Raw genomic sequence first — 24976 nt, 5'->3', positions numbered from 1 at the left:
TCATATAATGACCCCAGCTCGTTAAAGACATGATAATTATGTTAATCTCTTCATATTGGGACCAACAGATGCACCAGTGACTCATACTGGGTCATGACCCCATTAAAAGAAAACAAAACAACAGGAGCAGTTTCTTGTTCAGCCCACTAAACAGGTTCAAACTTCACGTTTTATTAGTACGTCAGTCTGTGCTGACTGGTCTTACACATGTCCTGGTTGACATTAAAAGCTAACGACACATTTCACACCATGATTGCATCTCATCTCAGCTGTGTTTTCTGTAGAAAGTCCCAGATTGCACTGCAGTCAGACACCCCTCAGGAGATCACTGATCGTACCACAGGAGTCTCCTGAGTCTACGTCCACACTGCTGCCGTTTCATTTTTAAACGCATCACTTTTGCTCAGTTTTCGCCTCCCGTCCACACTACCCCGGAGTTTTCAAGCCCCGAAAACTGAGTTCTGGAAACGCTGCTGGCCCCGTTTTAGTTTGACAACTCAGAGGGTGTGTTGCAGTCTGGACCTCTCTCTGGAAACTATGATGTAGCCCCACCTGGTCGCTCCCTGATTGAGTCTTATCAGCCTCGACCAGTGGTGAAAGCTACATGGATAATGAATTACAAGTGTAACTGACCTCGTTGTCTTTGCTAGCAGATGTTTTGGGGTGAGATTCTGCATGGTAACGCTTCAGCTGCCTCTGCTGTTCCTCTTTCGCAGTATTTTCTCCAACTAATCAACTGGGAGTCGACAATCTGCTTCCTGTTTACACCGGCTCGCACATGCCCAGTGTGCATGAATGGTCATGTATGTGTGTGTTTTCAGGTGTGTTTGCGTGGACGCAGATTGTTTCTGATGCAGAGAGTCGTCTGGACGGAGATAGTTTTCATTTTCAAATGAAAACGCAGTGTTGTGTGGACGTAGTCTGAGTGGAGTCTGGTACGTTTTGTCGATCTGAGCTGCAGTGAAAAATCTAACTTGGCTGCTTTTTGTGTATATAGCTCACTTTAGATTCACAAAAACAATTACAGGCCAACACAGATTTGACAATGTTTAAGGAGCACACAAGCAAACGGAAGAATATGAACATTAGTGCAGACTGTAAAGTAGTGTCCCCCTCCCTTTATTTTGAAAACCTTCCAAACACATGCTGGTTATGAAATGTCAACATCTGTCTCCGCAGACTCATAAACCCTCGTGGTTTGTGGTTGTTCCTTGTAGCTGATTGGGATTGTGTTGTCAACCGTAATGAACAGCATCATAGCTCATTTGCAAGAAGCCTGAGATCCTGACTCACCAGGCATTCTGATGTGTGAAAGAGTGTAAATGGCACCGTTGTCTCTTGGCCAAAAAGGCATCAAACACCACAAATAGTTGATTAATGAGAGCAGTTTCGATATAAAAAGCTCTTCTGACTGGTTTATTAGTGATATTTTCCACAGTCTGCTGTCGGACGCCTCCTCGCTGGGCACATACAACAATTTTAAGTCCAACTGCTCTGCCCTCTGCACGCATGTGGCTGTGGCAAAGCAGGAAACTCGACACAGATGTCACACTTTAACTCACTCACATGGTTGCATGCAGGGTGAGAGCACAGAAGGGAAGAGATATGCCAGAAACCGGAGGCCCACAAAACATCTGGAGTCAAGATATTACTGATCAAACACACACTCATGCAAGGCTGAGCAGAACATTAACAGACACTGCGTATGTCCCTCTGCTGTGTAATTGCCCCATAAACTGCGGCTGTGGCTTTGTATGTTAGTAAAGATCTTTGGGAATGTTGTTTTTGCGTTGGGTGGTGCAACTGAACGTCTACGCCCAATGCAGCTCTTGTTAAAGTGGAACAAACATTTAACCTCGTCATTACGCACAATGCCACTGAGGACTGAGGCCCCTACATAGTCAAACAGAAGCTCTTTCCCAGAGCAAAAATCAACCTATGCACCTACCTGCTCGTATCATTAAAACTTCCAGTCTTTGAACAAAGAGTCCTGGGAACACATAGCTGCCAAAAGCACCAATAAACCAAATAATCAATGCAAATAATTCTTTGTCTTGCAAATCATGCAATTTGGATGTAAAAAGCTGAATGACTGCAGGCTTAAAATAGCTGCAGATCTCTCTGTGCTGTAACAGTTTTAGGGCCGAGGCTCTGGATGACTTATGTAAGAGCTTTTTCACTGGAGGCTCGCCAGTGACCATGCTTAAAACGCATGCAGTCGTCCTAAAGACAGGCATGCAAGAGTCCATGAAATGTTGTGTGCCATGATGCTGGGCATTAAAGGCTGACACCGATACTTGTGTGTTGAAGCTGCAGATGTTTTGCATCTGATTTGTGTGCAGTGGACCCAAATTTAACACTTTCATTGGCACAGAATGTGAAAAAAATGTCCATATGCAGTCAGACTTTCATAGGACCTTTAAATCCTCCATTAAAACCCAGACTAATGAAATTCTTTTAGCTGAGCTAGCAGTTACCACACACTGGCTGAAGTAGGTTTATTGCAGGTTTTATAGGGTGACAAAACAGAAGCTGTTCACTAAAATCACATCCTTACCTCCATCATGTTGGTGGGGGCTTATGTATGATGTTTAACTGACAGCAATATAAGACAAAAACATGCCAAAACTGATTTACTGCTCTTAATGTTTTTTCTTTCATGTATCAGACTGTAATTATAATTCTGAGTGATCAGCATCTTCTGTACACGTAAACGAAATTTACACCCTGAATGTTCTCAGACTGTAAAACTGCTGAGCACAAATCCAGACGGTCTGTTGTCTATCGAGCATCCTACACTTCAGAAATTCTCTGATACACACCTCCTGTTTTAACACAAGCTCTGATGTTTCACAATAAAAGGACTCACAGCTATACCCACTCACTGCAGCAGTCAGATTAGTAATTATGAAACAGCGTGGCACAGTATGTCAGAACCAAATTTAGGAAATCTGAGGCTCTGTAGGCGCAGCTTAAGCAGAAGCTTATAGCATTATGATAAGTATTTAAATCAAAAAGTGGTTTTAGCTGTTGGTATGAATAGGAAATAGGATTTAGAAGTTGTGGATGCTTTTAAAATGCACATCTTGACAGAACTACACCTCTAAAATACCACTGTATGCAAGGAAAAATGAACTTTAGGTTTACTTATTATTTCTGAAAACAACAACATTTAAATTTTTCACTTCTGTGATATGACCAGTCTGGTATCAGCCACAGTAGCAGCTGGTGCAGTGGTCAGCTCTGACAGTCAAATAAAATGCCGATAAGAGATTTACAGTTTGATATTTTATTCAGGCAGCAGCCTCGGAGCTAAAACTCCAGCTCTGAAGACAGTACAAAGCATTTTAGAGTGATGGGTAATTATGCATTGAATTTATGGATTATTATGGTAATGTGTGAAGATATAGTGACTTCTGAAAATACCACATGTGGTTAATGAACACTCACAAATACAACAGTATAGAGCTGTAACTAAGTTATTTTATTGAGGTTTTTTTTTTTAATCAACTGATAAACAGACTGATGGATATTTTCTTAATTAATCAATTAATCCATACATTTCCAGGATATACAGACAAAACACAGTTTCTGAAATGTTTTGTCTTTATGTTGCCTGTTTTGTCCAGAGTTTTTCGGGTTGTTACCACACAGGACAGAGAAAAGCAGCAGAAAAGAGAGGAGGAAACTAGTGCTTGAAAATGGCATAAACAAAACAAGGAATGTCCAAAAAGTTTCAGATGATTCACCATAACGGTCAGCACCAGTAGACTTGTGATGTGATGTGACCATGGGGGAAGGCAGCAGTTTGCCATTTATTGACTCAACTACCTCCACCAACTGTAGGCCGGACCGTTTACGGCTCGGAGCGTTTGTGCAGCAGGAAAGAGGAAATTAAACCGAGTGTTTAATATTAAATCTCACACTGAGTGGAGGGGAAAGACCTCCGTGTGAACTGACAGGGCGGTTGACTTCGGCTGATTGTGGCATTAGTCTGTGGCAATAAAATAGATGAAAAATATGCAGCTACTTTTAAGTTTCTTTATTCGTGATTTGAGCAGAAATCAAACCATCAGCCAGCATGGTTTGTTTCAGTAAACATTTTTTTTTGGTGGCCACTTTGCAAAACTGTGTTTTCATTTACAGTCAAATAGTGTTGAGAACCCGGTAAATGACACTAATGAATGCAGGTGATCCATTAAAAACCACTGCAGTCACGTGTGCACTTACAACGAAAGTGTTTTTAGGACAAATATAACCTGGTCTCATGTGTAAATGTCCTTCAAAGACAGTAATGAAATCAACAAAGGCCTGTGTGTAAATTTAGCCCAAAGAACTGACACATTCTGAATGCACAAAACATCGGCATAATATTCTTTGTTTTTGTTGTTACTCACTTTTTGTCTCTTTGTCTTTTTTCGTCTCCTTAACAAAGTTCTTTCTTTAATATTGTTGTTTAAACTTCTATTGATTTATAGGAAATTGTCATTTTTCGGTTGTGTTTGTTTTATTTGGGGTGGTGGTTAGATATTACTGTCACGTACAGTGTAAATGAAGTTTCACCTGGATGTTAGGGCAATGAGCCTCAACTTGTAGGCAAGAAATTTCCTCTACAAATAAAAACCTATTGGAGTAATTGTAATTTAATTGGAAGCAACTATTACATGTAATATTATGCAGATATGTCACTGTCTTTATTTGAAATATTTATTATATGGCTGGATGAGTACAAGACGGGGTCAAAGGTCACAGGGTCCTGAAAGGCCCTTTCACAAGAATCAGGAAGTAGGTGAAAGGTGGAGCGGTGGGGGGGGAGGTGCATCATCAATGATTGACAGGTCTTCCAATAGATGTCTAACTGGGGCTGAGCCCACATGGAGACCTGTATACCAGCCATGCACTGCACAACCTGTGTGTGTACATAAAGGACATAAAACTAATCTTAGTATACAAATGAAAAGCACAAACACACACTCAGCTCGTGTAAATAGGTCGGGCTGTTATCACTGCTGTGAGTTTCCCTCCCTGTTTGTGTTTCTACATTATTTAATTTCCCTGCTGCTCGCTGGCGCTGTTAGGCTTGTCACTGGAAGATACTTTACAAAAATAAAAGCTTTCTAATACAGTAGTTCAATTTGAGCCTTTACCTTGTTGCAAATTGTGGCTGAGTAATGCAGCCTATAAAATATTATGACCACTTGAATCCCCATAAAATTCACACAGGAGGTGTTTCCAGGTTCCAGTGGTGATCATTTACTGTGAGTTTATACAAAGAGGAGACAGTTTTCAATTGTCATTCCACTGATGCTCATATTCAAAGTGACTTAATGATAAAACAGTGAGTTAGAATCCCTGCCTTTGTAAAATTACTGGCAACAACCTTAACATTGAGAGTAATGATTGTCACAGTATTCTTTAATTATTATGATTTCCCTGTATTAAGATTAAGTTTTGCTGCTGTGCGGATATATTAAATATCAAGATGGATTTAATGCATTTTGAGGATTCCTGTGGGAAGTGTAATGTTGCAACAGTCAAGATAAAAATAAAAAAAAATACAGTGAGAGAGCAGAAGGATTATACAAACATACAAGGCTGCACAGAAGGAACTGTGTAAAAAAAAAAAAAAATTTGGGATTTCAACAGTAACAAGTGAAAAATAGCAGCAGTGGTATCAGTGGCAGTATTTGGTTTTATTTACACGGAGTAAAAAAAGTGAAATATGCTCATAAGACAAAAAACAAAAACAAAAAAACCCATCATCTAATTCTTGTTGTGCTTCTGCAGGATAGTTGGGTGACAGTGTCTCTCATGTTGGTTTTGCATCGGTTGCTTTATCAGTTAGCATCTTACAAAGCTAGTTGTTTTGAACCATGTGGCTCAGGAGGTGGAGGGGGTCGTCCACTCATCAGAGGTTTGGTGGTTTGATCCACAGCTCGTCCAGTCTGCGTGTGGAAGTGTCCTTGGCAAGATACTGCCCCTGATGTGCCAACAGTGTGAATCTGCACTGTGGAGATATCATGCACTGTATGAAAGGGTGAATGTGACTTGTATTGTAAAGCACTTTGAATGGTCGATAAGAAGAAAATACTCAAAGAAAAAGAAAAGCGATATAAATGCAGTCATGTGGAGCTCATCTGTGAACACTTCCTTCAGAAATATAGTTTTCTGTTGAATGTTTTTGAACATGCAGATGATTGTTGTGGTGGCCCTGGGGTTTAAAGCACAACAGCATTTGAGGAAACGTTGTGATATGTTAGGTGAAGTGATAAAATGAGTCTGAATCTTCAGTGTGTTGTCTCTGCAGTTTACCTTTTCATTTTCACTGGTGTAAACCTTCCTGCTGCGGCCTCCTGCTGTCCGTCTGCCTCCATTCCTCTCCGTCACACTGCACTTTCCTCTGCCTCTCTCTCTCTCTCTCTCTCTCTCGTGTTTTTTTTCTGTGCAGCACACACTCATCACACTTTCTATAACGACTCCTTCATTTCCGGCTTTCTGTGTCACATTTCATCCCTCTCTCAGACGTCGTCTCGTTTTCCACCTGTCACACATGTTCTTCTCTGTCATATCCACTTTGTTTTGCTCCAAGTGCATCAAATCTTCCTGGCACCAGGGAATTCAAAGTCTGAAGGTGCCTCAAACAGCACTGCGATGTCCTGAAATGAGAAGTGAATACAAGTACAATGCAATATCTGTGCGTCATGTCCCATTTCAGGTCACTATAATAAAGAACTTGATGATCTAGTAATAAAGCTGGATACCTGTGGTACTGCAGTGATGAAATCTGCTGCCCAAAAACACCGCCATTATCAAAGAAGCATCCAGTTTCCAACTGCAAATGTTATCAATCGTTAACTCTTTGTATAGTGAGTTTTTAATCCATTGGGATTTTATAATTGTAAAACTTTCCCAGAGCCTAGAAAAGCTATTTAGAATTGTGTGAATGTAAATCTGCTGCTCAGCCTGGAAGATGGAAAACCTTTTTTGCTCATATGTTGGTGAGCAGTTTTTACTGAACCAAATCTGCGCCATGTTTGAGTATGGTTTTCAGTTCTTATAATAAACCATGGCGACTACTCACAGGGCTAGTTAGTGAACTAGTGAGATAAACATGAATATGCTAGTCAGACAGAGCTAGTCAGTCACAACAAGATTCATTCTATTTTCTTTATACTGTGCAATTTACTCCTCCTGAAATGTCTTGTTCTTGGGCTTGTACGTCATTTTATTCAGAAAAGAGTCATTGAAGAGGGAAAACAAGAGCTGACAAACTTGCTAACTGACCGCTAACCATCAGTAGCCAAGCTTTTTAGCTTGGTTGCAAACCACTGGTCTTTTATGGAGCAGTTCAGACTCCAGCAGAGGAGGGTAAATAAAAGTGGATGATGACACAAAGCTAAAATCAACAAACGCTTCCTCCAGTTTGGACTCTGCAGCTCTCTGTTCCCTTTTATAGGTTTTCAAAAGCTGTTGATGTCCTGTCTCCTCTCTCTCTCTCTCTCTCTCTCTCTGACCCCCCCCCCCAGCCCTATATCTACTCATTCTATCTTGGGTCCCGTCTTCTTTCTCTCTTCCTACATTGACTGAGTGTGCATTTACCAGCACTGATGTGGTCACCCACCCACATACACACATGTTCACACACTGAACCTTACATCCCTCAGATCCTTTGGGAAGCCCTTCAAAGAAAGCTCAGCACTTTGTGGTTGTTTTTCCTAGACTCACTTGGACTGTGATGTGCGCAAGATTAAAGTAATGGGACACACACACACACACACACACACACACACACACACACACAGAGTCTAAGTCCATTAATCAGATTAACATGCCAGTGTTGGGTTGTTCTGTCTCGTCCTCTGGCTCCTGCCGTGTCTGGACACAGGGACACCAAAACCTCCAGTGTTAATTTAACACCACAGTTTTTTTTATAAGGCCACACCAGCAAATGTGAATTCAACACATCATCAGGGTGTTGAACAGTTGCCACAGAGAGATGTCACAATCAACATTTTTAAATGTCAAATAAAATGCCAAACTGCCAAATGCAAACCAGTGAACAGTGGAAAGTCTGAGGTGATTCTGGGTCGACTGTTTCTCTAACTATGTGCAAGTCTTAATTTATCACTAAGCTCGTGGATATGTATATCTGGTCTACAGCGGTGTTCATTTAGATTAACCCTTGTCCTGCTGCAACAGGTGCAACAAAACAAGAGTCAGGGGTCTAACACAGTCCCTCACAGTACGAAAGGCACAAGTGTTACTAATAACATTGACGCTGGCTCTGTTATATTCAAGTGTCGCAGTAAGTCAGCATGAACAATATCAGGGGCCAGTTGCACAAAGCACCTTTAGTTAAGATTTTCCTTAAAGTCCAAATTAAGATTTCCTTAGAATCATAGCTGTTGCACAAAATCTCCTTAAGGTTTCATTATAATGTTCACTTAAGTATTTAAGATTGTCTCTTTATCTTGGTCTTATACTTAAGCAATCACTTCAGTCAAGTCAGTTAAGCTGTTGCACAGAAACACCTTAGCAACCAAACTAAGGAAATAACTTAAGTTACCTCTGACTCTATCTTATCTGTAATGTGGCTGCACAAGCTGAGTTTTTTTCAATTATTGGTGAAGTATGTCATGTCAATTTGGTTTTCTTGCCTTTGTTTCTTCTGCCATTTTTTTCTTATAGGTGAGATGTGAACCGGTATCACAAGCACTAATGCCAGCAAACAAACCGTCTCTTTGAAAACTGTATCTCTTTCATTTCTGCAAATACCTTAACATCTTTCCTTAACTAAGGAAACCATTTAAGTTATTCTCTGCAACAACCTTGAGTAACTCCCTCAGCGAAGGAGAAGCTAAACCTTAAGTGTCATACTGAGATAGAAAACTTAAGTTGCATGGTGCAGCTGGCCCCAGGTCCCTGACGCTGAAGCAGCTAAATGGAATTCAGCCATCATTGAAATTTTAATGTGACATGTCAAAATGTCTTGAATGGAAAACACCTGTTGTTTACCTGTAATGCAAGATCTAAAATTTCATATCCTGCTAGGATGTTGTCGTCCTTCATTGTAAGTGTAGGAATGTGACACATCAGCTGGATGCTTGAAATGCCTAAGATTTTTATTTCCTTGGAAACAACATAGTTGAAGGTGGAGAATGTGGCATCTGAGCATAGTTGTAAGGTTAGTGAGTGCCTGAATAACCTTGGAGTAGTCAGTCAGCATCGCATTAAGGGGATTAGGGTCTTGGCTTTGTTTTGGGCCTGTGGTTGTTTGGAGTTGCTGTGAGTAGAGCCAGAGGGAGGACTGAACTCCCTCTCTCTCGCTCACTGAGTGTTTTTAATAAGGCTGGTTAGAAGCCATGTTGTTCCAGCAACTGAACCAGTGTGGGAGACGAGTGGGTCCCCGGTTCCCATGAGAGATGAGAGATAATGAGAGAGGATGAAAAGCCTCTTTTCTTATACCTGGAAGATTAAAATAGTTAAAGTACACACAAAATAGAATCATCAATTTCCTAAAGGGAATCAGCAACACCATAGGATAAAGTTTAGCATGAATGTGCAGCTGCTCCCACTCTCAAGACAAAGACATCCCGCTGTGAACGTTAAATAGATCTAGTGATGAAAATATTTGTATTAATAGATAAGTTGATCAACAGAAAATTCATCAACAGCTGTTTTGGCAACTCTTCACTTGTTAATTGTTGTTTATTTTTATGCTTGAATTGTGTTTGAATTGTATGTTGTATTTTTGTGTATTTCTACATCATTGCAAATGAGGGAAACCTCAATGATTCTCAAGGTTTAAATAAGTAAATTCATTTTTACGTTTCTCTTTGTTATAGTGCCCCAGATTTCAGTCCATAAATCATCCACTAAGAAACAACTGGCGACTAGAAGCCAGACCAATCACGAGCGTGTGGGAAGTGGTGAGAAGGTGATGTTGTCACTGTCAGCCTCTTTAAACTTCTGAAACTTGTGAGAAACAATTCAAAGTACTGTAGGTGCTCAAGACACAAAACAAAGCACAATTCTGGGACAGCAGAGGGTTTATATTTAAAATGAAACAGAATTTGTTGGAACATTTGAAAAATATTTGACATTTTCAAGTCTGAACAGAGGAGTTGTGAACTTGTCTTCTCAGGGTTCGGGTCGATGTCTAAGTAAAGTAGTAAAATGCCATAATGTCACAGCCTATTGAAGTAACACTTGTTCCAAGCAGCTGCCTCTTGAGCTTTACCAGGCCTCTCTCAGCAAAGTGGAAAGTGACTTTGCACGGCTGAGCCAACACACTGTTGATGCCTGAGTATTGTCACGTGTCTGCAGATGCCTGTGGCTGAATGAATGCAGACACACCTGTTAAGGCTGTCTTTTATATAGACTTTTATAGACTTATATGATTATGATTCTCTGGGTAATCAAATCCTCCAAACTTTAAAAAAAATGCAGACTTTATATCTGTCAGCTGTCACCAGATATTTTGCCTTTATTGGATTTTTTTTTCTTCTTTCTGGCAACTCAGACGTACTCGAAGCTAAAATTCACAAGCAGAAGCGATGATGGAGAGAAAAGAGGAACAGAGGGAGATAACTGAGCAGACCACAGAGGTATTTAGAGAATGGAGATGATCTCAGATCTCTGGTTTTCAGTGACGTGTGCAAAGTGTTGTTCACTGTACAGTCGTCTTTACAATGAACCCGGATTAGCCCCATTAAACCCCTGCTGCCCCTCAGCATGTGTGTGACAGAACATTATGTCCATACAAAGACAGTCTTTCACAGACACACACACACTCACACACACACACACATGTATACACACACTGAGCCAACAAGTGCACAGGAAGTCTTAGCCCAGGGCGATGGCTTTTTAAAAGGAGGGAAAGAGCAGCAAGTGAAAGCGGAGCGATTTGCTAATGAAGCCTGATGAACAGCGACTCTTATCTTCCTCACCCACCACCACCGCCACCACCGCCACTGCCACCGCCCCGCCTCACACTCTCACTCACTTTCTCCCTGTTTCCCTCCGCTCTCTTTTTCTTTGTCGCTGAATACATTCGGGCTAATTGTCTGGTGCTGCTGCTGATTGAGGCTCTCACAGGCTCCTCAGCACTGCTGCTACTTAGAGAAACAACACTGGAGCGTTTCAGAGCTGCTCCACTGCTGAATATGCAGCGATAGAAGAAGTAAAACCTTGTGTCAGAGCCACTGGAGACTCTGTTAATTAAGAAAAGGTACCTCTTTCAGAGCAAACATGATATTAAACCTCCATTCAGAAGAATATACGTCACTCGATACCTTCTTAACCTCTCCTCTGTCTGTCATCATCTCTCTGCCTTGAAATGGATTTAATAAGTGAAATTAACAGGATTATCCTGTTAACGTTTACATAATGGGACTACTTTGTGTAAAGAGCATGTTTTTGACATTTTGACAATGTCACACTTCTACCTGAATATAGTACAAGACTTATTACAGTACTTTTGCACTCTCTACTTCTACGTTTTCCTGATGAGTTTATGTCTCAGTCTGTAGTTTCAAGTCTTCTTCAACATAACATGATGTTCATTTTTAAATTATGGTCCATTTAGAGGAAAATAGACCATAAAGCAGGGTTTGCATTAGGGCGGGGCTACTGTGTGATTGACAGACTGCACCACACACAGTGACCGAGAGGACAGAGCAGGTCAGCTCCACCCCTCACTCCTCCTCAGCTCCACCTTCTCCTCCAAATATGGTTTCTTCTGGTTTCAAAAGAACCAAGATGGCGACGACCAAATTGCAAACTTAAGGGTTCAAAACAGCAGCTCACAAAACAGTGGGTGACGTCACAGTGGGTTGACACTTGATTGTAACGTGATTTCTCCCTGGGTATCAGGCAAATCTTAGAATAATAATTATAGTTATGCCATTAAAAGTCCATATACAGTATATGTGCTTCATAGTACAGTACATATTATAGTACACATAAATATCAGGAGAAAGTACCACAGATAGTTACCATATGTAATACTGACTGACTTGCAACTGACTCAGTGTCTTCCAATGAAAATATGATGATCTTTAAACATCCACAGCTCTGCATAAACTATGAAAACCTCAGCTCTGACACAACTTTGCCCAAGAGGAGATTCAGTTGAAACATACAGTCTGTTAACACGTGCAACATACAAAGCATATGTCTCTGTAAGCAGGGCTGAGACAGAGAAAGTTTGCCTGCTGAACATAAAACACAGGTACTCAACATCAGAAAATACAAGCCCTAAAAAATGAGTCATTATACTGCAAAATGTTCTCATCAACAAAATGGCTCTGCCTCAAACCGGCTGCAAAGCGTCAGGATATTTGACCCTAAGTGTTTATTTCCATGCAGCTTTCTTGAGTGAATACATTATAAATCACAATTTAAAAAGCACTTGAAAACTTCTGCTGTTCTGGAGAAAAAATTTCACACAGTCTCAGTTTTACTGAATATTTAACTGTTACTGTCAGAGAACCAAGCCATAGTTTGGTATGAATAAACAGAGTGAAGAGGGCAGGGATGTCATAGCTGTTTACTGTGTATTTATGGGGCACGCTGGGTTTTACTGGATTGCCTCAATGTCTATTTTAGTCGTGCAGGGCGGGAAGGGACGTGTCGAGGCAGAGAGACGGACAGATGGATGATGGCTGCCATCTCTGAAAACACGGGCTGTCTCCGTCTTTATCCGCTGATCTTAATGTGCCGTTTTTAATCTCCATCTCTCACACATGAGCACATATTATAAAATATTCCCATTCAAGTGAATTGAAAGTGGTCTCAGACTTTTGGACCCCACTGTCCATTTTCTGTTCTATTATCAGTATCTGTTGATTATGTCCTGTGCTGAGGAACCAACACAGGACTTAATTGGCAAATCAAGGAAGCACGACACTCCCACGCAGAAAAACGCTAACATTTGCTGTTTGTTTGTCTCTGTGTGAGAGAGTTAAAGCGATAGAAAAGGGAGCAAAGTACGAAAGCTTGAGTAAACTTTTTTTTTCCTCTCCTCTCTCCTCCTCTCAGGGCTCTGGTCTTCATTGCCCACGGGGCAGGGGAGCATTGTGGGCCATATGATGAGATAGCACAGAGACTGAAGGAACTGTCCCTGCTGGTGTTTGCACACGACCACGGTGAGTCACAGACACACACCTTACATTACATTCATGCATGAATACATTTTTACCTGCGCTCACGGTCACCCCTGTGTTAGTCAGTAGCTCATACGCAGAATAGCTTGTGCACATCTTCAAACAAAACCCAACATCCCCCACGCTGTCTGATAACAGATCCTGGTAATTGTTGAGGGAACTATTCCTGTTAGAGAAAATTAATTAGACATGCTGGTACATTGCTCTATTGTTCTCCTGCAGTTCCTCTGTGTGTATGTGAGTGTGTAGGTGGTGTGCTTTTAACGCACTGTTCAGTAAACTTCACAAGGGTTGGTTGGAGCTTCTGGTTCTGGTCAGGGTTCAGTGACATCACTGGATGAACTGGTTTTGAGCTCAGACAGAAACAGAGCAGTCAGACAGGTAACTGATACAGGCTGAGTTTCATTATCATTGCAAATAACTGTGGACGGGTGATGGTTTCGCTTTTTTTTCAAGGTCACATTAAGTCAGCATCACACAGTGTCTAAACGGGCTTTCTAAGTTTCTCTAAGACAAGGACAAAACATCCAAAATCGTTCGGGAATTTGGTCTGTTGTTGCCATTAAAGGGTGAAGTCCTGTATTTTTAGCCAAGCGACCAGTGTATGACTCTGCAGGTGGCAACGTCAGACTGATTTACCCTTTTTATACCAAAATTAGTGGGTGTAAGTGGGTTTTTTAAAATGCAGGTAAACACGCTAAAAAAGGCGATTGACTCCTTTCACACTGGCAGCTGAGTTTGCTGGAGAGGACACACACACAGTATCACCACATTAAGTTACAGAGCACAGACACACAGAGACACACAGATGCAGAGGAGAGAGAGAGTGAGCTGCTAGCGGCCGTGCAAACTGGTAAATTGGGTCTGCCCAGTCTCATCCGCAGGTTGGTGCTCCTGTCAGTGCTGGAGCATCCGTGCGAGACGCTTCGATCAGTGACTGTGTGTTTTTGAAACTAATTACTGGGCTGCAGCTCAGTCTCCCTGAGCACAGTATAGCTGCTGTGTCTCTGCTGTAACAGCAGCATGCTGGGCAGGTGACAGGTCTGTTTACAATGCTTGAGCTTTGAAAGACCTCACAGCACGGAAAAGAGGTGAAAGTCGTGTGTTCACTCTGGTGTTGTGTTTACATCAATGTTGATAATTTGACCTGGGTGTGAAGGCCGGTTGTGTCCTTTTCCATTACCAACGAAAGCCAGATGTTAGCAGGTCTAAGCGGGTTTTTCAAACAATGGAAAAGGAGCTTTAGTCAGTCAATCAATTGGTTCTACCCACTGAAATATTTCCACAAATATTGGATAGAGCACAATGGACTTTAGCACAAAGATTCATGGCTCCCAGAGGATGAACTGACTTTCCATTTAACGCCATCCTCAGGTCATTTTTTTCATTTGTCCAGTATTTGCTTTGTGTTTTGTTTTATACAAAACATTTCCATCAGCGTCAGCTGTGTTTTGTGTTTAGTGGTAAATAGCAAAAATGGCAAACATGGTACATGCTGAACACCAACATGTTAGTGTTGCCTTTGAGCTAAATGCTCAGCACAAACCTGCTGCAGTAGCTGTAGACTCTTAGTCTCATGTAGAAGATGTACTTTGTGGGGTTTTTTTGTTGATATTTAAAACCTGCTTGAGTTTCACCATTTGTTGTTTTCCCAATAATATGTTCACTTTGAACAGAAAATGAGTAATGGGCTCAAGAAAAAGCACTGGAAAGAAACAGAAGGGGACAAAGAGGCAAAACACAAGCTGTTAGCTTGATGGTAATAAGGGAAAGGCAAGTCAGTGTCTTCCCAGCTTAGCTCAGAGGCCAGACCGTGGCATCGTACTGGGCAGGTCTTAGATACAACAGGAATGTGTGAACTCATGTGACTGTGCTGCAGCGTCCTGCTGGAAAAGGGCAGAACATGTTCGCTAAACTCTCAGTAACAGCCGAGAGAGAGAGACAGAGGATGAGAAGACAAAGAAATAAAGTCTCAGCTGTAAATATTTACAGAGGTAGAGAAACTCAATGAAGAGCCGGCTGAGATAATAAAAGAAGGAGGGAGCGATCAGGACGACTGAGGCTGCACACAGAGGAGCAGTTTGTTCAGACGCTCGCAGTAAAATGTCACACTGTTAATGGAAAATGCTGAACTGGAACAAGTCCCTGTAGACTAGTTTTTCATTTATCTCTCTAACACTTACACACACACTCACACACACACAGATTTAGAGGATTTCTAGGCCTTTTTCATTCACAGCCTGGATAGACCGGAGGTTTCTTCCATCCAGCACACACTGCATCTATTTACCAGTCTACATCATTCCCAGAGCAACCTCCAAATGTCTCCAACATGTCAAAAAACTCAGCACCAGTCTGATGCTGCTTGGTGAAGCACCAATCATGTTTTTCCTCTCATTGCATTATAGGGAAATGAAGGAATTTTGACATTTAATTAGATCTGTGATCTGTGATTTTTCCTTACAACTCTGGCTGGATTAGAGTGGCCTCCCCCAGAGCTCTTATCAGGAAAAATGTTGGTCTGGATCTGTTGCCACTAAAATTAGTTATGCACCTTTTTCTAATGCATTTGCATGTATTTTATTGTATTGGCCCACCTGTGTGTAATTAGCACGTACAATTGCTCTTTATTCCTGTAGCAGAGAGGATAAGTCAGCTGCACTGTCAGAATACAGCTGATGAGTCTTCTTACAGTGACTGCAGGATTTGTATTATCATCAATTCTAAAATCCAATTAACTTATTACCAAGAATAAAAAAAACAAATCCATATCAGGACTGGTTTTTGCCTGTTGCAGCTCCTCTAACATGCAACAGTGATCTGTGGATCTGCAGTGTTTATGTCACAGTGTTTATGTGTGTCAGTTGTCTGAGTGACTAAGCATGCTCATGTGTGAATATCTTGACCATTTGTGTGTGTGTGTGTGTGTGTGTGTGTGTGTCTGTGTGTGTGTGTGTGTAATAACAAAAAGATGTGGAGTCAGTGGAGTGTGGTGTCATTGATTGGATGTGGGAGGGGTCATGGTGTGCATTGACCTGAGGTTTGCAGCTGTCCATCAGTCACCGCTGCTGTGATTGGGTATTGATTCCCACACTGTGATCATCGCTTCACTATTGACGAGCAGAGAAAAACATGGCGGGGAGACATGCTACCACACGTGGCGCAGTACATTTATAAATACACACACACACACTTAAGGTGTGCGAATGTTTAGGAGCTCATTTGTGCTATTGGTACAGTGGTCGCCGTGGCAACCAGCCTCACCTCTCAGCCACTGCTGCAGAAAGCTCGAGGAGAACACACATGTATGTGTATGCATGCACACATACATATTCATATATGTTTCCTCCTCTCCATCTGTCAGTCACATTTCTTTCTCCACTTTCTTCTCTTCTTTCTCTCATCCTCTCACTCATCTTTCGCTCCTGCCTTCACTCTGTTTTTTCCCTTGACTTTGCCTTTCATTTGTCTTTCTCTCCACTTTTTGTCTTTTCACTTCCTCACTGTCTTTCTTCCTCCTCCTCTTGTCCTGTTCTGCATTCCACTCTTTCTCTCCTTCATCCCACTCTTTCCCGTCCCTTTCTTCCTCCTCTTGAGCTCATCCAGATTCCTCTCCCACCTCCTCTTTTTTTCTCCCAAAGACTCGCTTTCTTCCTCCATCCTTCCCTCCATCCATCCTTATTCTCCTCCTCTCTCAATCTCATCTTGCCCTCCTTTCTCTGTTTTCCCTCCTCCATTCTTATGCCCCCTTCTTATTGCTCTCCTCTCTGCTACTCCATCCTCCTCATCCTCGCTCATTTCTCTCCCTCCATTCGTCCTTTCTGTTTTTCATTCACCTCTCTTATAGTTTTTTAAAGAGGAGGATTTCTGACTTTGTCAAACGTCTGGAAGTCATCACCACTGGGAGAGAAGCGAGTGTTTCTGTAGCGATGACAGAAAAGCCTTGATTAGCATTTCATCACCCTCGTTATCCATGAAAATTGGGTTATTTCCCACTTTTGGAGGAATTAAAAAGGTCCTAAAATGATGGTAACACAGTGGGAAAATATTCTGCAGCACTTCCCTCACACCACTTCTTCTCTTCTCCTCTCCTCCGCAGTTGGCCATGGTCAGAGTGAAGGAGACAGGATGAACATCAAAGACTTCCAGGTTTACATCAGAGACTCCCTGCAGCACATCGACCTGATGAAGTCCCGCCACCCCGACCTCCCCGTCTTCATCATTGGTCACTCCATGGTAGGATACTTCCCGTGACCCTGTTTTAGCAGCTGGGACGATCCGCGCAGCGTTTTGTTGCTAGTAGTGAATGATGTCATTGGCTTTTGTTTCACTTTAATCACATTATTGTATTTATGCTACTGATGCTCCCACTCCTGTCCAGGTTTGTTTTGTTTGGTGTGAAATTACATAATATGCTTTCAGTGGATTCACAGCTCGTGGTACAATGTGCTTGACACAACAAACACACACACACACACACACAGCTACATAGAATTGAAGAGCAAGCGCTGAGGGAAAACACAGAGATGAGTGTTAAGAGGTTTTCTGCAACAATGTGACATTCAGATGAAAGAAGTGGCACATGCTCCTCTTTCAGTACGAAGTGGTTTCATGTCCCAAAAATATTCAGCCATGAAAAGCCAGCATGCACACTGCTCTGCTGCTCCTGAATCAGTGAAATCAGGCTGTTTACTGGCACTGTCCAGCAGGAACTGTATTTCTAAACACTTCAGCACCTGTGCTCTCCCTGCTTCTAATGACATTTTATTTGGATTGGCTCACGCTGTGGACAGACTCCATCGTTCACCAGTTCACGGAAGGTTTGCTAAGTTTGCTCCTCTCACGAAACTCCTGCTTACCTTTCACACAGTGGCACAGATTCTGCTCGGCCTGCAGTTACAGGTTCACTGCCCCGTTCAAGGACAGTGCGTCTGTATTTGTTGACGTAGAAGAAGACAGTGTTCTCACGTTACCCTGCCACTCCAGGAATTTACATAATGTTCTATGTAATGTAATGTCCTACTGACCTTCAGTGTTAGTCACTGTGTTGGTCAGTTTCCCTGAACATTACAGTATCAAAATATGATAAATACAGCAGCAGGTGTCTTAACATTTTCTATGTGTGAAGGTTTTCTTCAGTGAGAATAATGTACGGCTGCTACTGAGGATTATTTCATCTATACAAAGAATTAAGGGATGGATTAATGAATAATTAATCTGTAAATAATTTTTCAAGCAATCGATTGATTATTTAGTTGTAAAGTAATAAGTCGGTTAAAAATGAAGCTACAGCCAGCAGCTTCTTAGCTGAGCGGAAAGACTGGGAACAGCTCGCCTGGCTCTGTTCAGAAACAAAATCAGCCCAGTGGCACCTTTAATCCACATGTTAAATAATGAGCTTCAGATGTGTTGGCAGGCAGATTTTTATATCCTCACTGGGCGCCAGGCTGTTTCCCCTCATTTCCCAGTCTCTGTGCTAAGCGATACTGTGCTAAGAAATGTTTCCAACATGTAACTGCCCCGAAAACCACAAATTGTCATATTTACATTCATTTCATATGGATTTTGAATGTTGGGAAGCGCCATGCTGGATGTTTCCATATGTCCCCAGTTTTTATGCTAAGCTAAGATAATTACCTCCTTACATCTCTTGGAAATAAAGCAAATAAGTGTATTTCCCAAAATGATGAACTATTTTGTTTCCAAGTTTCCAGTCTTTGTGCTAAGCTGAAGTATATTTTGCTGAAAAATGTTTCCAACATGTAACTGTGCTTAAAAAAACACAATTGTTTTTCTTACATTCAGTGTATATAGATTTGTTATACCTTGGGTAGAGCTAGGCTCGCTGTTTCTGTCTGTTTCCAGTCTTTATGCTAAGCTAAGCTAATCACCTCCTGGATCCAGCTCCATATTTAACTATTTCGTTAAGTAAAGGAAAATTTCATTTACTGTGGCACTGACCGGTTGTAATATTTAGTTTACTGCATAATGCACAGTGACCAGGGTTTAACACAGAACACTCAAAACCTCTGCTAATGAAAAAAAATCTTATTTCATAAATGATTATTTTCTTCCCTTTAACTGCTTCAGGTCTTTTGGGAATTGCAGACAGCATCAAATAGTCTTCAAAGAGTCCAAATCAACAGAAACACACTTGAAGCAGGATTCTTAGTGAGAAAATTTACATAACACTTGGACACAAAAAGCATCAAGACCGGTGAGGGAACTATTTATAACTGATCAGTGTATTCTGTTTTTCACAGAGCTGCATTCAACATCGCAGCCTCTCACTGTTGTGCTCAGTGACCCACTAACTATTGGTGCAGCCAGCAGAACAGAAACAGTAGTGATGAGTTATATAATAAGTGATTACTCTCAGTGTTTGTGGACTGAATCGTTCACCCTATGATCTTGTCTCTGCTGGATGCTCAAGCTGCTCAGATTCTGATTCATACAAAGTGCGGTCATGTTTTCATGTATGCAGAAAGAGCAGTTTCTTGTGTTATATATAGAAGCTGACTGTTTTGTCTTTTTTTTTTTTTAAACAGTGCCACTTGTGTAAATCAGAAACATTTCAGGATGAACAAATACACAGTTTTGGCTTGCAGCTGTAAGACCAGGGAACACAGGAGAGATTCAAATTCACCACAGAACTGTTACCAGCGTGAAGCCTTGTTATCTCGCAGCACAGCAGTCACTCAGTGGGCATGTTGGATTCAACAGAAAACAGGGTTTTACTGCAGATAAGACGAGCTGTGTGGAAAAAAGAGATCTACATTGTTTGAATATGTTTTTGTGCTTGCTAAAGAAAAATTTGTAGCAAAGCACTTTCACACACACACACACACACACACACACACACACACACACACACACACACATTGTTTAACTTCAAGGCAACCATTGTTTGTTCGTAACGCTGTCGATTAATCAGAATCAGAATCAGAATCAGAATCAGAATCAGTTTTATTGCCAAGTATGTTTCCACATACAAGGAATTTTTTCTGGTGATTGGTGCAATTGATCAGCAACAGTGGGGCTCTCAAGCCTTGTTGATGAGGCTAATAGCAGATGGGAAGAAGCTATTTTTGTGGCGAGAGGTTTTGGTCCTGAAGGTCCGCAGCCTCCTGCCAGAGGGGAGTGTCTCAAAGAGTTTGTGTCCAGGGTGGGAGGAGTCAGCTACAATCTTTCCTGCACGCCTCAGAGTCCTTGAGGCGTACAGGTCCTGGAGGGACGGAAGATTGCAGCCAATCACCTTCTCAGCAGAGTGGATGATACGCTGCAGTCTGTTATTGTCCCTCTCCGTGGCAGCAGCGTACCAGATGGTGATGGAGGAGGTGAGGATGGACTCAATGATGGAGGTGTAGAAGTTCACCATCATAGTCCTTGGCAGGTTGAACTTCTTCAATTGCCTCAGGAAATACATCCTCTGCTGAGCTTTTTTGATGAGGGAGCTGATGTTTAGCTCCCATTTGAGATCCTGTGTGATGGTGGTTCCCAAGAAGCGAAAATGCTCCACGGTAGCCACGGGGGAGTCACACAGGGTGATGGGGGTGGGTGGGGCTGGGCTCTTCCTGAAGTCCACTATCATCTCCACTGTCTTAAGAGCGTTTAGCTCTAGGTTGTTCTGCCTGCACCAGGTCACCAGACGGTCAGTCTCCCACCTGTAGGCAGACTCATCGCCATCAGAGATGAGTCCAATGAGAGTGGTGTCGTCTGCAAACTTCAGGAGCTTGACAGACTGATGGCTGGAGGTGCAGGTGTTGGTGTACAGGGAGAAGAGCAGAGGAGAAAGAACGGAGCCTTGCGGGGATCCAGTGCTGATGGTCTGGGAGTCAGACACGTGCTTTCCTAGCTTCACGTGCTGCCTCCTGTCAGACAGGAAGTCGGTGATCCACCTGCAGGTGGAGTCAGGCACGCTCAGCTGGGAGAGCTTGTCCTGCAGCAGAGCCGGGATGATGGTGTTGAAGGCAGAGCTGAAGTCCACAAACAGGATCCTGGCATAGGTCCCTGAGGAGTCCAGGTGCTGGAGGATGAAGTGGAGAGCCATGTTGACGGCGTCGTCTACAGACCTGTTGGCTCTGTAGGCGAACTGCAGGGGGTCCAGGAGTGGGTCAGTGATGGATTTGAGATGGGACAGGACAAGGCGCTCAAATGATAAATTAAGGCATATAAATAAATTAAGGCATAATTTATCAAAGGTTTCCACATTGTATGTCTTCAATAATGTTATTTAAACATGTATTGATGCTTTATAACTCAATAATAACCCATTTATAACAACATCTAGCTTTGTCTTTATAGCTAGCTTTTTTATTTATCATGAAGACCCCTTTGTAATAATGGGCTGTTGCATCACTTACCTGTTTAGGTTTTGGAAAGAGTTGTGGGGCAGAACAAAATCCATTTCCAAACAGCTTATCAATCCCTACAGCAATTCAAGATCTTACAATCACAAGATTTTTAAAACTCTTCTCGAATGTTCAAACTGAAAGAATTCTGACCAGTTTTTACCAATCACCAATCAATGTCTGCATTGAAATAATTTATTTCAGAACCACTTTTACTCTACATGCTTTGGTGAAATAAGAATTAAGCCTCCATGCACTGTACTGGAAAGGCCTTTGTTAAACTTGTTGCCAAAACTAAACCTTTTTCTAATGAACTGAGATCCCAGAGGGACTGACTTCATATTTACAAGTGCAGATTCAGTTAATTATTATAGTGGAAGACCTCCTCATTAATGACTGACACTTATGGATTCAGACCTGATGGCATATAAAGTGAGAAACCCATTAGATTTAATGAGTGACTTTGTTATCATTTGTATCTGCAGAGTTGATGGCTCATTGGAAAGTGAGAAAACCACGGGCGCCTAACGGATTTATCTCGTTGTTTAATGATTTGTGAAAGATGGTTCGTATGAGGGTGTTTGCAATCACAGCATCTCTTTTCATCATCAGAATTTTTTTTTTTTGTTTTTAAAATTTTGTGGATTCAGACAAGCTACAGTGGTGTCGTTCAACACTTTGTTTTACTTAAAATATTTATATTATTTTCTGCAATGACGCTTTTACGCTGTGTGCTTTACATCAAACTGGCTCCCAAATGAGTTCATATCCAACACAGTCATTTGGGCTTTTAGGTGCTTTAAACAACTCTCCATTTAATCCATGAGTCAAACCTTTTATGGCTCATGAGTTTCCATACAGCAGTACTGTATATTTATGTCAAGAATCAGGTTGCGTTCAAAACAAACCGAGGTTGTAGGAGCACAGTCGCAAATATTTTTGAGTAAATTAAACTGTGGGATCCCAGATGGAGGCCAGGCATCTGTTTAAACATCAGACTGTAAATATTAGGACAGTGCTGTCCAAAGCCACAATAGCACCTCCTTCCTTTCCTTCTTCTTTTCCTTTCTTCTTACATCCCCTCTTCCCCCTTTTTCTCTCTAGCCTTTCCCGTCATTTCCCTCCATATGTGACATTTCATTAGATGTTTCTTTGTTTTGAGTTTTTGTGCTTTCCTTCGATCATCTTTTTTCATTTCCTGTCTTCTCTTTCCTCCACAGTACTTTTCAGTTTCCACCCTCCATTTGTTTTGCTTTAGACTGCTTTCCTCCTTTTTCATTTTTAATTTTTTTTCCTTCCTTTTCCTTCGCCCTTGCTTACCTTTCCTGGGGAGCAGACCTACGGTTTGGGAAACCCAACCCAAAGCAAATGTTGTGTTGCTGTGTTTTCACAGCCCTCATTTCCCCGGTTTCCCAGTGCTGTGAGTCCTCATCCTGTTTCTATTAGCCTGTTCCTCTGCTCCTCCATTTGTATACATGTCTGTTTAACAGGGCCAGGGTGGTGCACAAAGCCACAAAGACAATGGAAACCACCTGTGGATTCTACAGCATGTGCAGAGACACGGCTCCGGTGGTAATATCCTGAGGAGACGGGACTGTGGCGCAGTTAGAAACAGTCCCACTCCTCACACGCCACCTGTACCACTGCCAGTAACTGGTTTATTCAAAGATCATGTTTTTATTTTATTTATTTATGTATTTGATGAAAGTTAAATGTATCAGTTTTATCCCGTTATGATCCCTGATGATAACTGAAACAAGGATCAGACAGATGTGCAGTGTCACTTATATCTGTGGCAGAGGCATCTGAAGAAGCTACTCCTACTGATCCACCGTGAGATGCTGAGGGGTCTATACATTGACAGGAGGCTCCGACCGACTGTTGAACCTCAGATTCATGAGGAGCAATGTGGATTCTGTTCTGGCCTTGAAACAGTGGACTAGCTCTTCATTCTTGCAAGGCTACTTGAGGGGCCATGGGAGTTTGCCCATCCAGTCTATATTTACTTTGTTGACCTGGAGAAAACCTACGACCGGGTTCCTCAGGAATCTTGAGCCCTATATAATATGACGGTTATCCCTAGTCACCAATGCTGTTTGTGATTTTCATGGACAGGATTTCAAAGCGCAGCCAGGCGGAGGAGTGTGTCCAGTTTCAGAATTGCCTCTGTGCTGTTTGCAGATGATGTGGTTCTGTTGGCTTGATCAGATTGTGATCTTCAGCATCCACTGGGGCAGTTTGTAAATTAATGGGACGCAGCTAAGACGAGACTGAGCAACTCTAAATCTGAGGCCATGGTTCTCTGCCTCCAGGTTGGGGCTGGAGGTCTTTCAGGCTTGTCCAACTGGAAGGAGCCCAGAACAGGCTGGAGGGATTATATATCTCATCTGGCCTGGGAACGCCTCAGGATCCTCCAGGTGGAGCTGTAAAATGTCGCTGAGAGGGATGTCTAGATTACTTTGCTTGGCCTGCTACCACCAAGACCTAGCGGTTGAAAGTGGATGGATTCAATTCTGAAAGTGCTGCAATATGATGTGAAGAATAATTTCATCATTTCTCAAAGAAGAATCAAAATGTCTCTATATGGTCAAGAAAATAAAAATATGAAATAATTAAATAAATTGCGGTCACAAATTTGTAGCTCCTGTGTCAGATACACCACACTGACTATCTCACGGTTTCCTCTTCATCCTTTATCATTCAGCAGTTACTGAGGAAGTGGAGCAGTCCTTCAGTTTTGTATCAGCTCATGGGAATGCTGACAAATGCCTTCAGCTCTGGCTCCTTCCCACTCTTCCTCATTTCTCTCCTCCTTCATCTGTGTTTCTGGCCCAGGCTCATTTGTCCTACTTCCTCAGTGCCAGAGTTTTATATAATGGTTATTCACCTTTGTTTGTTCAACTTTTTATCCCTCTATCTCTCTCTGAATCAATTACTCATTCAGTTTCATTCTACTCTAAACCACATTTCATTTCATTTTATACCCTGTTATTTTATTATAATTCTCTTTTTTTTCCCTTTTTTACTGAATTGTTTGATCTTTTTATGAATCACTAAACTGGAGCTTTTATTGAATATAACTGCTACTCACCAGCAGGACTGGGACAGAGAAGCTTTTCAAGAAGCTGACCATAGGGAAACTGAAGACGCCTTTTAGATAATCAGTGACACATTTTTTACTAAAACCAGTCCAGAGATTTGGTTTTAACTTTTTCTGGACATGGTACCACCTGAATGATTAAGATGGACATATTTCTTCATTTTAGTCAATATAATGTCTATTTATACTGTGTACGCATCAGCCATTTAGTCCAAATAATGTCCATTAAACAGACGCCTAGTTCTTATAATGCTCATATATTCCCTATATAGAGATTGCAGTGTCATTATGATAGTCGTATAGTCCATATAATGTAAGTATGTTAGCTCCTCAGGCAGTTTATGACAGTTCAAGTC

At 41.8% G+C, this 24976-nt stretch overlaps 1 protein-coding gene across 2 annotated transcripts in view; it reads left to right on the top strand.

Annotated features, from left to right (window-relative positions):
* Positions 1 to 24976, top strand: part of mgll (monoglyceride lipase) — a 43623-nt gene that overhangs the window by 2912 nt on the left and 15735 nt on the right. For both annotated transcript variants that reach the window (XM_071475251.1, XM_071475250.1), the window contains 2 exons: positions 13045 to 13151; positions 17269 to 17405. In XM_071475251.1, the coding sequence (XP_071331352.1) occupies positions 13045 to 13151; positions 17269 to 17405 (244 nt within the window). The remainder of the gene's footprint in view (positions 1 to 13044; positions 13152 to 17268; positions 17406 to 24976) is intronic.

The sequence above is a fragment of the Trachinotus anak genome, unplaced genomic scaffold, assembly GCF_046630095.1.
Source record: "Trachinotus anak isolate AG129_WGS33_773 ecotype Australia unplaced genomic scaffold, CSIRO_AGI_Tana_v1 ptg000004l, whole genome shotgun sequence".
Lineage (NCBI taxonomy): Eukaryota > Metazoa > Chordata > Actinopteri > Carangiformes > Carangidae > Trachinotus > Trachinotus anak.
Note: the sequence above shows the minus strand (reverse complement) of the source record. Positions and strands in the feature narration are given on the sequence as shown.